General features: G+C 38.4%; 2 protein-coding genes across 3 annotated transcripts in view; both read left to right on the top strand.

Annotated features, from left to right (window-relative positions):
• LOC143852666 (uncharacterized) overlaps positions 1 to 4,859 on the top strand; it is a 50,063-nt gene extending 45,204 nt beyond the window's left edge. Inside the window, exon 5 of the transcript XR_013236823.1 lies at positions 4,726 to 4,859. The gene's annotated coding sequence lies outside the window, so the exon portion shown is untranslated. The remainder of the gene's footprint in view (positions 1 to 4,725) is intronic.
• Positions 4,193 to 11,675, top strand: LOC143852667 (uncharacterized). 2 transcript variants are annotated; one of them, XM_077362186.1, is made up of 4 exons: positions 4,193 to 6,033; positions 6,148 to 6,460; positions 10,116 to 10,206; positions 10,237 to 11,675. In XM_077362186.1, the coding sequence occupies exons 1-4, from the start codon at positions 4,395 to 4,397 to the stop codon at positions 11,233 to 11,235; spliced, it is 3,042 nt and encodes a 1,013-aa protein (XP_077218301.1). In that variant the 5' UTR covers positions 4,193 to 4,394; the 3' UTR covers positions 11,236 to 11,675. The 2 variants fall into 2 exon arrangements, with proteins under 2 accessions (XP_077218301.1, XP_077218300.1); XM_077362185.1 differs by having other exon boundaries at positions 4,205 to 6,033; positions 10,116 to 11,675.
• The last annotated feature ends 6,132 nt before the right edge of the window (positions 11,676 to 17,807 follow it).

Raw genomic sequence — 17,807 nt, 5'->3', positions numbered from 1 at the left:
TTATCTACCCTGGTAAATGGTTGGTGACTCATTTTTGGGTGATAACCCACTTTACAAGGTCAATGACCCCAAAAAATGGGAGGTTGATAAGCCTAAATTTCAATTCTAGTAGCTTTACCTACCCGAGTAAATGGTTGGTGACCCACTTTTGGGTTGATAACCCACTCTAGAAGGTCAATCATCGCAAAAAAATGGGAGGTTAGAAAGCCTAAATTTTAATTCCAGTAGCTTTACCTACTCGGGTAAATGGTTGGTGACCCACTTTTGGGTTGATAACCCACTTTAAAAGGTCAATCACCCCAAAAAATGGGAGGTTGGTAAGCCTAAATTTCAATTCCAGTAGCTTTACCTACCCTGGTAAATGGTTGGTGACCCATTTTTGAGTTGATAACCCACTTTACAAGGTCAATCACCCCAAAAAATGGGAGGTTGGTAAGCCTAAATTTCATTTCCAGAAGCTTTATCTACCTGGTTAATAGTTGGTAACCCATTTTTTGAGTCGATCACCCACTTCCGAATGTTGGTAACCTCGTTTTGAGGTAGTCAATAATCCGGAATCGCTCATTAGCTTTAATACCCAGTGAATGGGTTGATAACCCATTCTCTCTGTCGGTGACCCACTTCCGAATGTTGGTAACCCAAAAAAGTGGGAGTCGATAACCCGGTTTGTCAATTCCAGTAGTTTTATCAACACAGGGATCTGGATGATAACCCAATTTTTGTGTCGGTAACCCACTTCTGAATCTTGATAACCCAATGACAATCATTCTTTACAAAATAAAAAGAAGTCATCACAATATCTAAGTACATTCAAAAAATTCAATTACTCCCTTACACGAAGAAGGGAGTTTGGCAAGGTACGCCCGAAATACTGAGTATGGGTGCAGAAGGCCCAATAGCAGTTTGGTCAACTTGTTGTCTTACCACGGGAGGTTCTTTGTAACTTCTTTTATTGTAGCTAAGTTGTCGACATCAGGTGCAGTTGTAATGTAATCTACCTTTCAATTCGCGATCTGTTCTTCTCGTACGCGGCCTTCCTGGTGGTCGCTTTGCAATCGGCGGTAATATTGTCATCAAGGATTCTGGATTTAATTCCCATTGGGTCCTGTCTAACGTCGGGTGCGAAACCTCAACGTACGTACCCCGATATCTCTCTACATGAAACCATTTCTCGCAGTAATCGTACGCATCGAATTATGTTATGCCAATGGCTGCCAATGGTGAATTTGTTCATCTCCGCTACCAATACGTACTGCCTCAGCAACATAAAAAACCACCCCCAACTATCTTCGTTCTCCGTCTCAACAACCCCAAATGCTAATGGATATAAACTGTTGTTACCATTGACCCCGATTGTAATCAATAAGATTCCTACATACTTCCCTCGCAGATGTGTCACATGAACCAAAATTATAGGCCTGAGTGTTCGATGAAAAGACCGTATGCTGGGACCAAATGTCCAAAATAAGAGAACAAATCTATCATCTCCCCTAGGTCGTAAAGCGCTCGCTCTAAAAACACGCATATAGGTGCCGGGATTTCTTCTCATCATCTGAACTGCAAGTGCAGGCAATATTCGATATGAGTCCTCCACATTCCCACACTTAATCTCAAGTATGATGTTCATCGCGTTGTACGCTTTCCAATAGCTTATACTTATACCTCAATGCATCTTGATATATTCTCGTATGATCCTTGTCCTCACATCATCTGGGCGAGCGAATAAGTGTAAACATGTCTGAGCTACCCAAGCTGCTGTGGCAAGAGGGTGATCCTTGCCCTTTAATTGAGTTGTACACGTATGGTCGGGGACAAACGACTTCACTAACACACAAGTCGTATGATTAGTGCCCGTTATACACCATTTGCAACCTTCTACCTTGCATCGAACGGCATACTTCTTCGGTGTTGACTTTGACCTAACGAACATAAACTCTTTCACAACCTTCTTGAAGTGTTGCATATTAGAAAATATTGTCCCACCCGTTAACCACTCAAACTGAAGATTATTGGCATCTACATGATGGGCCCCAACAAACATCCAATCTGCTTCCATTGGCCGACTACTGTCAGTCGGAACCAGTTGAGAACCCCCTCTGATAGGAGAATCCGCACTAATAGGCTGAGTGCATGGACTAACACCGATCTTTCCATGATCGTCATCCTCATCCTCCTCCTCCTCCTCCTCCTCCCCATCATCATCGTAATCATCATCACTACCATTGCCATTATCATCATCATTTATTTCTTCTTCTAAATCTAAACCCCCCACACAGAAACCATCTTAAAAAATATTACTGAAGTCCACTTCAACATCTCCCACATTTTGGAAGTCATCGATACCTGGTTGGCATGCAAACCACTTGCCAATGTTTCATTTAAGTCAATTTGAGACCTGCATAGTTCGACAATATATAATCAGTTTCAATCCATATGATTAATTCATAAATTGAAATATGAAAGTCTTGAAAGATTTTCAAATAACTACAACACCTTACGCCGGGTTCTGCTGGAGCACCTCCCATCTCTTCACTTACATATCTCCCATCAAATTCACTTTCGTAGTCTTTTTGCAAGTCCACTTCAAAACGCGGACATTTTTTAAACGGAATCGAAGTAGAAGGAATGCTACGATTAAGAGAGGGTCTACTAGTACAAATATTGTTTGGGGGAAGCATTAACGAATTCAAAGAATTAATACCATTGTCAATTATGCTCTTCATTATGTATATCATCACAAAATTGAACATGTATCTGTCAAACATCCTCAACATTGTTTGGAGGACATCATCGTCATCGACATCAATTAAGGTGCCTATATATGGATCGACAACATATCGACATTTTATTGATAGTGAAACCTGTCTTTTTGTAACGCCAATTCTTTTTTGGATTGCACCTTCAAATTCGTAGAAATTGATTCCGCGGGTGACCGATAACAATATCTTCTTCCCCCCGACATATTCCCAAGAAACATCATCCTTCAAATCCCCATCGAAGTGTAAACGAAGAGAAACCATTATTTCGGACATTTTTTCTAAAATTGTATAGGGGTTCTAAACGAAGTTTATCAAGCCTCTGAAAGGGGTTATCAAGTTGTTGCTAAAGGGCCTTCTCATCTCTCCTTGAGGGCTATTCAAGTGTACACAATGGGTTACCAAGTTCATAAATGGGGTTATGGACTCTAAAGGGGGGTTTCACTACCTCAATGGGGGTTTGCAAGTCAATACAGAAGGTTTTCTAAGGGGATTATCAGGTCCCTAAGGGGGTTTCAAGTAGTCAATTAGGGGTTTTCAATTATCTACGCAAGGGGGTTTTCAAGTACCTAAAGGGATTACCAAGTAAGTAAAAGAGAAATTACCAAGAATGTACAAGGGCTTTTCAACGCCCTCCAATGGGGTTAACAAGCCTCTCCGAGGTGTATCAAGTGTCAAAACAAGTTTATCTGGTAAATATATGAGACTTACCAACAGCAAATAAGGGATTATCAAGTGCAAAAAATTATGATTCTTGTACAAAAGGGTTTACATAAACCATCTATATTCGGGTCATCAAACACTAGTACCAACTTTATTAGCAGTGTACCAACTCTAGAAGTGATTCAACTCACTTGTAGAAACTCTATAAGAACGGTTTCAGAGATAATAGAAGCACAAGCCCTAATTCACCATTTTAAAAGGGTTATAATCTAGGGTTATCGATCACAATAAAGACAGGGTTATCACACACAATACAGACATGGTTATTATCACACACTAAAGACAGGGTTAAAACGCATTAATAGAAGCACAAATCCTAAGAAAGTAGATAAGCTACTAACCTTCACTTACACTTTATGTGTTTCAGGCGTTAATGGAGAAATTTACAAGAGGTTGGCGGTAAATTTTGGTAGGTCAAAAGTAAGAGAGAAAAAAATCTACTCTAACGTGTTCTTTTTGCCATGAGGGGTATTTGGGTAAAAGGCCATGTCAGAAAAAGGTGTTTTGACCTCCGTTCACAAGCTTGTGTCACCCATCCACTATTTTGGCATTTTTGTGTGACCAATTGACAATTTTTCCTAAAAACAATGTAGCAAAGCAAAAGTCTAAGGTCAACAATCTTATTCACCCGAGATTTATTTGCCACGTTTACGGCTACAATCAGATTAGGAAAATTCCATAGTCTGACTTGACTGAAGAAGAGGAGAAACATCTTAACGCGCGTAGTTTGTTAGATTTTCGACACGTCATCTCTCTGTACATTACATATCTGGTTCCTTCTTTTATAGAGGACATGCAAGAGTTGAAAACAAAAAAAGACACTAGATGGTGTTTTTGCAAGAGAGATTTGTATTCGATCAAGGAATCTTTAGTAAAATGGTAATTAGATTCAGGGGATGATAGGTGTTTGAAGCTATGGAGGAAATCCAACCGTACCCAATCGGATCTGGGTCCGAGACAAAATCCACAAAATCCACATGGAAGAAGAAGAAGAAGAAGCAGAGATTCCAATGGAGAGCAGTCTCTGATGAGAATAGAAAGGAGTCCACAAAGAAGTGGGTCATTCGAAATTTCTATTCAAACAACACCACTGACAAAATCCACTCCAAATCTGCTCTCTCTGATTATCAAACCACAAGCTCCCATCATCATTCAGTTGCTGCTGCTCATCCTATTTTGACAGATACTTGTACTCTACCCAATTGTCAAAATCCTTCAATTAATTCACCATCCATGTCTTATGCAGAAGCCCTCTTCCAGAGGAATACAAGTGATGGATATCGAAAAACGACGGAAAATGGGAAGAAGGAACGTAAGCTTCCTCCTCCAAAGATTTCGCTTTACGGAGGTGAGCCTGCGATTTCCTTTGATGAATCAGTTATCAATGCAAAAGCTGAGAAATTCAAATACTGTCTTGTTGGGAAGTTCCCCTACTCATTTCCAAGCTTGACACAGATTAGGGAGTGGGTTGGTAGGGAATGGAAACTTAAAGGCGATTGGGCAGTTACCTTACTGGATTTTAACCACATTTTCATTAGGTTAGACAATGAATTGGACATGATCCGGTTGTGGGTCAGGAATAGATGGTGGATTAATGGCCATTTGATCAAGGTTTTTAAATGGACTCCTCAATTCCGAGCAGGAAATGGGGAACCCTCTACGGTTGCTGTATGGATTGCACTCCCTCGTCTCCCTGTTGTTTTCTTTGAAGAAGATGTCTTATTCTCTATTGCATCTCTAGTTGGAAAACCACTTGCAATTGATGTTCCAACAAAGATTCTGTCTCGAACCAATGTTGCACGAATCTGTGTAGAAGTTAATCTTCTCGTAGAGTTCCCTCGTCGAGTATGGATTGGAATTGGGGAAGGAGGCTTTTGGCAACGCATATACTATGAGAAGTTACCTTCCTACTGTCTTAACTGCAACCGGCAAGGGCATTCCACAAAGATCTGCAAGTTCAATGGAAGCAATTCCATAATTCGCAATTCATGTGACAAGGTAACAAACTCTGTCCAGGAAATCTTGAAGACTGAAATAAATCAACCCATCAAACAGGATAGTTGTGGAACTTTTGATCCAAATAGAGGATATAACGCTGCTTCTAAATCTTTGATTGACGATGTACCTCGCCATGGTTCTCATAATCCGGGAAGTCAACATACCGATGTTAAAAATCTCCGGAAGTCTCAGATAGATATGTTCAACTCTGACGAATGTAGATCAGACATCAAGTCCCTTGTTAAAATTCGATCTCCTGAGAACACCCAAAAAGAATATAGGACATCCAAATCTTCTGTCCACAAACCTATGGAAGGAGAAAGCAGAAAGACAAAGCATGATCAAATATGTGACCCAAGTCAAGATAGAGAGGGACATAATCAGCTTATCACAGAGGCTTCATCTCAACTACCATCAAGTCCACCTCTTACAATTCAACATAGAGCTGGAAATAGTATGCCTATCATTAAGGATTCTTCTCAGCTACCATCGAACCGGGTTACTATTGTCGAAGCAGTGACCAGAAGTATAGGAAATATGAAAAACATCAAAACAGGTAAGAATATGGGTAGGGAAGTAACTGAACTGAAACTAGCATACAAGGCTATTATTTGCTAATCACTGGAAAAAATCGTAGCCTCACTATTTTTTTTTCGTTTTCTTTTGGTAGGTAAGCAGGGTTTTGGTGCAACCTTTTCCACATTATTGATAGTGAATGAAACATCTCTTCGTACCTCATCAAATTATGCCATGGATGATAGGAATAAAATAGAGAAAGAAGTAACGCATGTGCCAAAAGTGGGAAGAGAGCGAGCAATTTTAGATGAAGAAAGCCTCTGGGTTGGTAAAAGCCTCTTTGAAGAAGAAGATGAAGAAAAGAAATTTCAAAGTCATCTAACTGATCAGCAGAAGCAGCAAGAACTACAGCAGCTGAAGAACAGTAGAAGTAAGAAAATCCAGAAAATGCAAATTACTCTGACCAGGTATGCTAATTTATCTTTGTTAAAAGGACTTCAAAAATGTTCTTGTTGAGTATTAAAGGATTAGCAATGACTCATCTAGAAGATATGTAGAGTCCATGCTTAGGGAACAAAATCTAGAAGTACTTAGTATGGTAGAACCAAAGATTTATAATGTTACTGATGAGCAAAACAAGGGTAGAGATCTTGGTTTCTAGAATTGCTTCACTACAAATAGAAAAAACTATCACTCTGATTTATCTTGCCAAAAAATTAAATATTATAGGGATTAGCTACAACTGCTCTAGAAGATCTCTAGAGTTCAAGCTTAGAGAACAAAATCTAGAAATTCTTAGTATAGCAGAACCAAATATTTCCACTTTACATCTGAGGAAAACACAGTGAGATCTTGGGTTTAAGAATTGGTTTACTACACATATAGCACTCTCAAAATCCAGTACTTTACACATGTTGAATGGAAAACGATCTCTAGGGCTTGGGTCGCGAATAGAGCCTACCGATCTGGAGTCTTTCACATCATTTTTGTTTGCTTATTAGCTTTGACAAGGATCCATGTTTGTTGCCTATTGATTCTGCTCTTCAACAAGAACTTATAATGAAATGCATCAATTTACATATTAATTCCAAAGGGACTTTTATGTGTTGTTACGACAAGAGAAGCAGAGAATAACCCAGAATTTCATTTTTTTTTTCAATTACCTTAATTTCTGGAATGACCATAATCTAGAGGCACTGAAGTTTTGTTGGATGAGTGTGTGATTACATTACAAGTTGAAGAATATGTGGGTATAGGTCTTCAAAACTTCGGTCTAACGTCTTTACCCCTTCTGAAGTGAAGGAAGCTTCAGTAAGGATTATTAACCTTGATTTTCTAAATTAGCCATAAAATTGCTATTATATCGTACTTGTGCACTCTATTACGACTTCTAGAAGCTAATACTTGAGGGAATGCCATTTGTATCTACTCTTTTCTTGTTTGTTGATCTACAAGGAAGTGGAAGAAAGAAATAGAGAAACGAGGTCATGTTCTTGTCACATGTTTGTAGACCTTGTTTATTTTAGTTGATATAGGTGTTATGATTGTGTAAATTTCAATTTTGCTCGCAAAATTTAAAGAGAATATATTCATTTTCGTGAATGTTGTTGTTCTTACCGTATTTTCCGGCACATTGTCCTTGCAATCTCCTTAAAGAAATGATTTAATTATGGAAATGAAAGCACATCATTTCTCTACCTCTAATATCCAGTTTTAACGGAGTTATTTGAGTAGCATAGTTTTTTTTATTTTTCCTTTCTGAAAGATAACAAATTTATTAATGGCTATAATAATCCTATGATTTAGCCGACACTTTGAATTTATTGCCGACACACGTGTCCTGCCGTGTCCAACACGACACGCGCGTCCACATGTGTCGACACTCCTTTGCACACTTTTTTTTTTGAAAGAATACCATATTTATATTAGTACAAATTATGATAGTAATAGGCAATTTTATGTGTATGTACGTGTCACTATTTTTAGATTTTTAGATGTTGCCATGTCAGACAACTCGTATCCGTGTCGAAACCCGACACACGAATCCGTATCTACAATCATGTTATAGATACATTGTATTTTAGCATGTCCCCGTTTCTAAATTTTGGGGGTTTCCCGTATCCTATGAAGCATGGGTATGGGTACGACACGACACAAGTACATTGGTACGTGATTTTCCAAAAAAAACAGGATGCGGGTACGTTCGGGTACGCCGAATATAATAATATATTTTAATATTTTATTATATATTTATAAAAATTAAAAAAATAAATAATTAGAAAGCAATCAAATAACAATAACATCACCAAAATGGAAAATTCTAATATTACTCTTCATTTCATAAGTGATTAAGTTCCATATTTCATAATATGACGCATCAATACATCATTCATTAGAAAAAAAGTCTGTCGCAAGTGTGTTGACCGGTGCCTGACAAGATGAATTATTTTTAGAGACCAAATTATGAGATTTTTTATACCAGACTTTTGGGATTTAATAATGTTTGGACATGATAGATTTTATGAATTTTTAAAATTTGAAAAATACCCCACCGTTTGGAAGTTAAGAAAGTTAAAATTTTGACCCGACCCTTTTTCTTTGGATTTCGTTCTAGAACAGGAGAGTTGACTTTTTTTTCTTTCAGATTTGGGTCTTGAAACTATTTTTAATAAATCCAAATGGGGGGTATTCCGTTATTTATATGTAAACCATTTAAGTAAATGGAAAATCTTAAGTAAATGGACAATAAAGTTAAGTAAATGGACAACAAAATAGTAACTTTATTGTCCATTTACATGTAAATACTAAGTACAGGAGAGGAGAGAGAAGAAGCACAGGAAGGATTTACACCAGATAAGAGAAGCAGGAGGTGTCGGGTACGCGTGGGTACGCACCCTAAACGCACCCGACACGCACCCATTTTAAAAAAAAAAATTGGGATACGTACCCAGGACGTACCCGAACGTACCCGCACCCCATACGTGTCGGATACGGGTACGGGAGCCCCGGGAGAGTACCCGTGCTTCCTAGGCCGTATCCGACACTCTGTGTCCGTGTCGACACTTGACAGTCGACGTGTAACACTAGTGTCCGTGTCCACAAATCATAGCTATAATCGGAATACATCAATGAGGACTAGGCGTCATCCCACCAATGCAAACAACACGTGTACGGCAAAAACCAACAAACTCTAATCGAAATCCATTTATATATGGCACAGCTAGCCTGGTAAAGTTCGGTTCTATTTAGATAAATTGCAATATCACAGACCCATATTGTATCCGAGCCTATGATTTGTGGACACGGGCGTCGACATTGACACGGAGTGTGGACACGGCAAACCCCCAAAATTTAGAAACGGGACCACGGCTAAAGCATAAAGTATATATAATCATGATTTGTTGATATGGATTCGTATGTCGAGTTTTGACACGAATACGAGTTGTCTAACATGGCAATATCTAAAAATCTAGAAATATAACATGTACATACACATAAAATTATTTACTACTCCACAAAAATGTGTCAACATGACCACATTAAGTCTAGCACTCATAGTATTATCTTTGAAAGTGTCCAAAGGAGTATCAACACATGTGGACACGCGTGTCATGTCGGACATGGCATGACACGTGTATCAGCAATAAATTCAAAGGGTTGGCTAAATCATAGATCTGACCAGAAATTCAGGAAAGCTTCCTCATTCCATCACCTGTTTGACTTTCTTATATTAGACATTGAAGCTCCCACAACAAAGGTACCTACACTATAATCTGCATTAATTCTGCATTCAAGCGTATAGCTGCCGTCAGTCAACAGTCTTCCTCTATCAGCCAGCAATTTCATGAATAGACAGATCATTCTTGGCTTGAGATATCTGTAATTTTGCACCTCTAACCTGGGTTGGCACCAATTTGCATCCTAACATTTTCAACCAATATGAATTGTCAATTTTTTACTAATACTTCAATTGCACGTGAACTTTTTAATACAGATTCATCTTCTTTAAGATAGAGCCTACAAAGACTTCCAATGCCAAAACTATCATCCCTTCCACTCATGATCTAATTACTTGCTTTCTTTATCGTGCATTCAATAGAAAAAATTATTCTTTCTCTACAGGATGAAATTATTATTGATGAATACGTTCTTCGTTCGGAAGAAGAATAAGAAGAATACTCAAACTCAGCAGGAGCTTTTAGAGAATTATGGGACTCAGCAGGAGCTTTTAGAGAATTATGGGTACAACCTCTCTAAAATAAGATACAGCTATTCAGATGTCGAGGCCATGACCATGTCTTTTATGGATAAACTTGGCGAAGGAGGTTTTGGTGCTGTGTTTAAAGGGACGCTCCCTGATGGCCGGCTGGTTGCCGTTAAGTTCCTAAACAGTGAGTCCCATCAAGGTGAAATTGAGTTCAATCATGAAGTTGAAACCCTACGGAGGACTGACCATGTTAATATTGTTAGTCTCCTTGGTTTCTGTTCAGAGGACTCCAAGAGAGCTCTGATATACGAGTTCATGCCCGGTGGGTCTCTTGATAGGTTCATCTTCGGCATGGAACCAAGAGGAGCGCGTCCTCTAGGATGGGAAACACTACACAAAATTGCAGTTGGCATTGCTCGAGGGCTCGAGTACCTACACTATGGGTGCAGCATGCATATTTTGCATCTGGATGTAAAACCATCAAACATTCTTCTTGACCAAGACTTTTGTCCAAAGATCTCTGACTTCGGGTTGGCGGAGCTGTGGCCTATAGAAGAGAGTTACGTGGTAGATCATCTATGTGGGACTTACGGTTATATGGCACCTGAATATGTTGGGCAAGGCAGGGTCTCCGACAAGACAGATGTCTATGGCTATGGAATGACACTGCTACAAATGGTTGGAGGAAGAAAGCTCTCGGATCCAGTTGCAATAAACAATTCCGAGATACACATATGTGATTTGTTTAATATGCTTCTTGGTACAAGACATTTAGGACTGGAAGCGTGGTTTGCTGGGGTTGCAGAGGAAGAGATTGCAAGGAAGATGATCTTGGTTAGTCTGTGGTGTACACAGGGTGACGCTGCAAATCGGCCTTCAATGAGGAGGGTAGTGGAGATGTTGGAAGGAAGCATTGACAACTTGCAAATGCCTAGTGGGTTCATTCGGAGCACACAGAGCCTGAGGTGCTTCAAGCGAGCATCCATGATCTACATCAAAAAGGAGGCAAAATATCCTATTTGCAAATCAGTTTGATGGTAAAATGAGATAATTTGTAAATAAAGTCCCAACTTCAACATAACTACAATCCTAGTCGCTTAGGGTTGATCTTACGATTCTATCTTTGCACCACAAACCTGACCATGATCATCTTCCTTCTGACAAGTCCATATATGAACCTGCAGCTCCAGAATCCGCAGCACCAGAATCCATGGATGAGTAAGTCATAGCATATGGAAGGGAAGGCTGAACGTGCCGCTGACTGATTCATGTGCAAAATATTCCTTAAGTATCACCTCCACTAGGGACTGGACGTCGTGCAACCTTGACATGAGAGTGTCGCGGGTCCATGAGTGTGATTAATATTATCATTTGAAGATAGGTTTTTACTCTTGTAGCAATTATTTGTAAATGTTTTTACTCTTGTAGTAATTATTTGTTTTGTAAATGAGATTATTTCTTCTTCTTGAGCAACTTATTCTCTCTTTCCTCTAAACACTTAGTTCTCTTTTTGCTGACTCAATTCTTTCATTCGCCTTGATTCTCATCCCTTTGTGGGATTTTTTCTTTTCTTCTCCTTGGATCTAAAATCCGTATGAACATTGTGTTTCTTTGCAAACCATCTTTTCTTCATGCCATTTCCAAATCTCAACAGTTTTTTTCGCTCTTCTTTTATAATAGTTTATATATTCTCAGCATGATTTTTTTTTGTAGTGATTTTCAGTAGCAGAGAAGTTGAGAGAGATGCGTTCTAGCTCTTAGAGCCCAACATTAAGAGGGAAGCTCAGCGAGTAATTCAACCAAATCCTAAAGTCAATATTGGTATCTCTTCATTTTTATCTGATTTTTCTTCTTGTTATATTGCTTGATAGAGGTGATCAACTCAAAAGTCAATAGATAGAAGCAGTAACAATCCTTTTGGGAATTGGGATTTTTTTTTTCATGTGAAGATGATATATCCAAATAGACATGTAAATTATTATTAACATAATGTGCAAATAATAAAGGCTTGCGAGTGCCTCTTGAGCCTTTCCTATTGGTCTGTTCAAGATCAGAAGGTTCATTTGGAAAGATAGTCATGTGACCTTTACCCAAAAAAATACACCACACCATTTCTGTAAGTTGTGATTCACTTGGTGTATGTTTAACCTTTACTGGCAAGTTTCACAACAGTCCCATCAGTTAGGATCCTCCACTTACCACTATTTCTTAAGCTATGGCGCTCACTGTGAAATATTAGCAACATTTTCATTCAAATAGAGAGAAATATTCCTGAAATGCGTTCTAAGGCTCAGTTTGATTGCAGCTATTTACCTAGTAGAGTAGTGGTGTATGGAGGAAGCAAGCTTTGGATTTAGCTGGAAATTACCTAGTAGAATTGTGGTAAGTAATCAACCCATGGTGGTAAGGAGTGTCATTACCAATATATAGATGGAGAGCATCATTCCCAAGAAATCCAAGCAAAAAACACCTTTTTTGTGGCTTTTAGCTTGGATTTCTTTGGAAGGAGACAATGGGAACACATCAGCAGTAAACTTGAAATGATTAACCAGGAGACATCCCTGGTAGTCTCCAGGAATTTCAATGCTATATTGGCAACCAAAGAAAGGGTTTTGTTGATGTGGCACCCAAATGCCAAGCAAACCCCTAGGTCACTCCAGCTTTTGTGCAACCAAACAGACTATAGTTTTTGTGGTAGAAAACTATGAGAATGATGACCTTGAAAAAATGTTCATTTCCAAATAGGTGTCAAAACCACCTCTAAATCGTGATGGTTTCTATCACGAAACCAATCATGAAAATAATTCTTTCAAATTTCAACAAATCTATCAAACACCACCATGTGTCACGGATGTTCTTCACAGCCCATTGCAAATAATTTTCTTGCTCGAATCTATATAAAGTATGAGAAAACGGTTTCTACACACAAGTGTAGATAAGTTACCTACACACTAGCTTAAATACAGTCGAGGGCATATTGTTTGGGTGATCCAAACCATTCGTTTGATTGGCCCTCACAGAGATAGGGTGTCCTCAAAAAATCCGCTCCATAGGATCATCCCAACCCTACGATTTCTGGAGGTAAAATAGACGTGTATAAACCTTCACAAATCTGTCCATTTTTTGTCCTCCACGGTTCGAAGGGTTAGGATGATCCTATGAAGCTAATTTTTTGGGCACACCCTATCTATATGAGGGCCCATCAAATGAATGCCTTGGATCACTCAAACAATGTGGGCCCCCACTGTATTTTAAGCTAGTGTTTAGATAACTTATCTACACTTGTGTGTAGAAACCGTTTTCTCATAAAGTATATGCTGATCTTTCTTGACTTTTCTCACACGTGCCAAAATTATGATAAAAATGTGTCTGTTTTGCTAACATGTCTCATATATCTTTCAATTCGTGTTTTTTATAATTTTGATACCCATTTTTATATGAAAAGAAACAAACACACCCTGCTTCAACAATTTGATTTTTAAGGCTTTTAAAAGTTGTATTTCAAAATTTATAGGGAAAAGGTGTTTCAGCTGATGTTATTTCAAACTTCTCTACTTTTGCATGGAAAGTTTTCGAACTTCTCTACTTTTGCATGGAAAGTTGTTCAGCCCACAGCAATTGGGAAGACAAATTTGCCGGCTTCCTCTAGTTACACTACCTACATTGCTCAAATTCCTTCTCCATGCATAGTATGAATATATCAAGTCACCTTTCAAAAAAAAAAAATCTTTCTCCATTTGCCTCCAAACTAAATTACTTCCGTTTGCTATCCTCTATGTGCCAATGTAGAGATGAATTTCACTTGTTGTAAGCAAAGAGCACAACATGTCTAGTCTCGACAATACGTACACCATGAGTTGAATAGTACACCTAAAACTCTTTAAATCCCTTAAGATAACCTATGAAATAGCAACCTTCGGCATTAGGGTCTAATTTCTTTATTTGCTGGTTATAAACCTTTGTAAACCTTTGCTTCAACTAAATAACCCTAAAAGTGCAAGTATCCTAGCTTCAATTTCTTTGTGGCCTAGAACTCATAGGGGTTTTTTTGCATAGCCTTACATGGAATGCAAATCATAATATGCACTATTATGTAAGAGTTTCACCCTACAAAGACTCGGGCAATGATGAGTGGTACAATATGTTCCCCATAATTTCTATACGAGTACGATTTCACCTCTCAGCTGCAATATTCTCGATATTATAGTGAGCAATGATGCCATTCTCTTGTAGATATAATACGAATGCACTTAGATCGGCCGGTTTTTTAGCATTTTCGGTATACTCATTATCTCTATCAGACCTCTCCACTTTAATCTTAAAGTCAAGTTGGAGCTCAACTTCAACCTTATAGATCTTAACCATATACCTTAAACGCTAATAATTGTACTAGAACTTTAATCATAATATTGATTTTTAACTATTAGGGGGAAATTAAAAGGAATGTGTAACATGCTTTATTGTTGAACACACATTTTCCTTAGGTTACTATTGGAAAATCACGCCCATGGATTCATACATCCTAAAGGGCAAGAAGATATGATATTCAACTCATTGTAACCCTAAAGCATTCACAATTGGGGTTGGGACTTGACCTCTTGGCAGCCCCAAGGTTCACTAATCATTTCTGTTAAGTACCAGTTTATTTCCTTATCTTTGTCAAGTAGCGATCAAGATACTTAAGATATTTTGTTCATCCCAGGGAAGAAAGGGAGCGGATATCTCGTTTCCCTTAAAAAACACACTCACACCATATAATTTCTCCCAATAAACTATAGAAACACATGACCAAGAGCTAATGGAATCAAAAGGAAAGTAACCCTCCCTAAAATGTCTCTTTATTCTTCATTCTTTGTCAAATTTAAAACCTGCAAGCAGGGGCGACGCCAAAAATTTTGCACAAGGGGGGCAAAAATTATAGTAATTTTTTTGGTCGAGGGTACCGGAAGGGAATCCATGGGACCACACACAAAATTAAGCCTCTGCAATCATCTACAATAAAGACCGACTCCCTTTCATTTCAATTACTTCCATGGTGTCGTTCCCTTGAACTTTCTTAGGTGTCTTGGTCCTATATCAAAAGGATATCTCATCCATAAGACACGGCTTACAAAAATTCAATGGTTTAACTTATCTTGGATTAAAGATAATTGACGATTAATGGATCTAGGGGCCAGGATCATCCAATCAATGTGGGTGCAATGGGAATGGGCCATATTCGTGAGCCGATCAGATCAATGGATCCAATCCCATACTACACATAGTGAGAGGCCAGAAGCTATATGTTAGTTTGGATGTTGGTGGGTCCCGTAAAGATAATCCCAATCTTCTCTCTCAGGCGAAGATGTAGTTAAAGCTTATCCCAATCAATCTCTCACTGCATTGCAACTAAAAAATTGACTTATCGGCGTTAAAGCTAACTTATTAAAGAGGAAAACCGTCTAACTAGGGATTCTTTATTGGAACGAAAAAATAGCATATAGATAACTGATAAAAGAGGGAAAGCGACAAATTAGGGATTTTTCTTTAACTCAAGTTAAAGAGACGGATTTTATTGCAAGAAAAATGCCAGCTCGGCGAATTTGTAACCAATCAGATCCAGAGTATATTCAAGCGGCTAATTAGCCACTTGATGTTCCTCTAAAAAATAAAGGTATATATTTTTTTCCTAAAAATTAAGGGGGGCAATTGTCCCCTTTCCCTTTCATGTGCCATCGCCCCTGCCTGCAAGGAAGATCTGTGAATGGAGAATAGAGGAGAGTAGAGAAAAGTGGTTGCGCAGGGTGTGGCTCAGAGAGCAAAAGAATAAGAAGTCAATAAGGAAGAGACAAGCATTTGATTTCTCTAGAAGAATAGCAGAATTGTGGTATGTAGTGTTTGATTGCGTTGCAGTTCTCTAAGAGAGTAGTGGAAAAGGCAAGGGTGTCATTAACAAAAAACAAAAGGAGAGTGAAGAGGGAGAAAGGGAAAAGAGAGAAAGCTAGAAAAGATGAAACCTTTTTCCACTTTTCTGTTACCAAAAATTTAACATTTTGGTAGAATTTGGTTGGAAGATGAGCAGAAGAGACATTAGAGCCACATGAGTGCCACATGTGCAAAAAACAATAATGATGTATGGAACATGTCGGGGAGTCAAATGAAAATTCAATGCAATATTGGCAACCAAACAATGAATCAACATTAATTGGCATTTGAAATTCCAATGAAAGCTGAGGGTTGAGTTGAATTTCTCGGGCAACCTGAGGAAATGACGTGACCAAAAGAAACAGAAAAAAAAAATGATGTTCAAAAAAGGAAATAACTAAAGAAAAATGAATGTTTTGTACAGATCACGAGAGCATGGAGTAAGATTTCCATGCATTTTCTGTATCAGAAGATGAAAAGGCTCTCGGATGCCACGTCGGCTAGTCAGCTAATTGATAGTTTTAACAGAAAACACTAGGATTCCAACGTGGCATAGAGACGGCAACCAAACACGCAGTCAAGCGAAAATAAACTCTCATCTCGTGTTTTTTTTTCCTCGACAAGTGCCGCAAGTGAACGGCTCCTTAGACATGGGTTGTGAAGGCAAAGAAAACAAAAGAAAAGGTGGGGTTCATTATCCCTTAGTTGTAGAGTGGAAATTAAGTTACATTTTTTTTTTCTTTGGCAGAAAAAAGGTAGGCAAGGCGTTTGGTGGTTTTTCCTTGAATGACACTACTCGTCACCAAACAACCGAGGCATATGCTCTCTTCATGATATAAAGGTTAAAATGACAACACAACCTCTATGATAAAAAAATGAAGAAAATGCTGAAAATCCTAAAAGATAGTTAGCCACTTCCAAAGAAAGGAAAAACACCAAAGTCTCCTTTCAGTGATGGTTTGCAAGATCAAAGTCTTAGAGTCATCTCTCATAGGGTTTACTTTACTACTTCCTATGAGCTAATTAATATTTAGCTTTATTAATCAAGATTTTAGTTAATAAAGTTAATCCCATTACGAGTCGAAAGTTAGAAAGGAATCTTGCATTGAGAGACCTAATCCAAAACCCATTATAATAAATACTTCTCTTAGCTTAATCTACCAAGGCAAGCCTAAGATGCCATTGATCTTAGTGTCAAGGCTTGGCTAGATTGAAAGGTATCATTTTAGTGATTGGTGTAAAATGGGCTTAATTAAAAAAAAATTTACATTAAGTGGGGAACGGGCGTAAAATTTGTTTTAGGCCCATTTTAAGTCGAAAAAATGGAGCCATAGGGAACGAGAGTGTCTTTAACAATTGGATTGATTGGATGACAGAGCATATCATGTATGATCCATTCCTCACTTTCTATTTTGATTATTGTTAAGATTGATCTCATACTGTACCTTATAAGAGCAAACATTGATGCATATTTTGCATCTTGATGTAAAACCATGTAACATTCTTCTTGGAGTTCTTATATGGTGCACGACCGTCAAAATCCAAGGGCCAGGTGGTGTTTTGACCAGATCAAAATCCAAGGGCCAGGTGGTTTGCCACCTAGCCCGTCTGATTTTGATCGGGCATCATATAAATTCTCTTCTTCTTGACCAAGACTTTTGTCCTAAGATCTCTGACTTAGGGTTTACAGAGCTGTGGCCTAC

The sequence above is a fragment of the Tasmannia lanceolata genome, unplaced genomic scaffold (genome assembly GCF_043159265.1).
Source record: "Tasmannia lanceolata isolate RefF3 unplaced genomic scaffold, GAP_Taslan_0.1 ptg000019l, whole genome shotgun sequence".
Taxonomy (NCBI): domain Eukaryota; kingdom Viridiplantae; phylum Streptophyta; class Magnoliopsida; order Canellales; family Winteraceae; genus Tasmannia; species Tasmannia lanceolata.
This window is presented reverse-complemented; position numbering and strand designations above follow the sequence as displayed.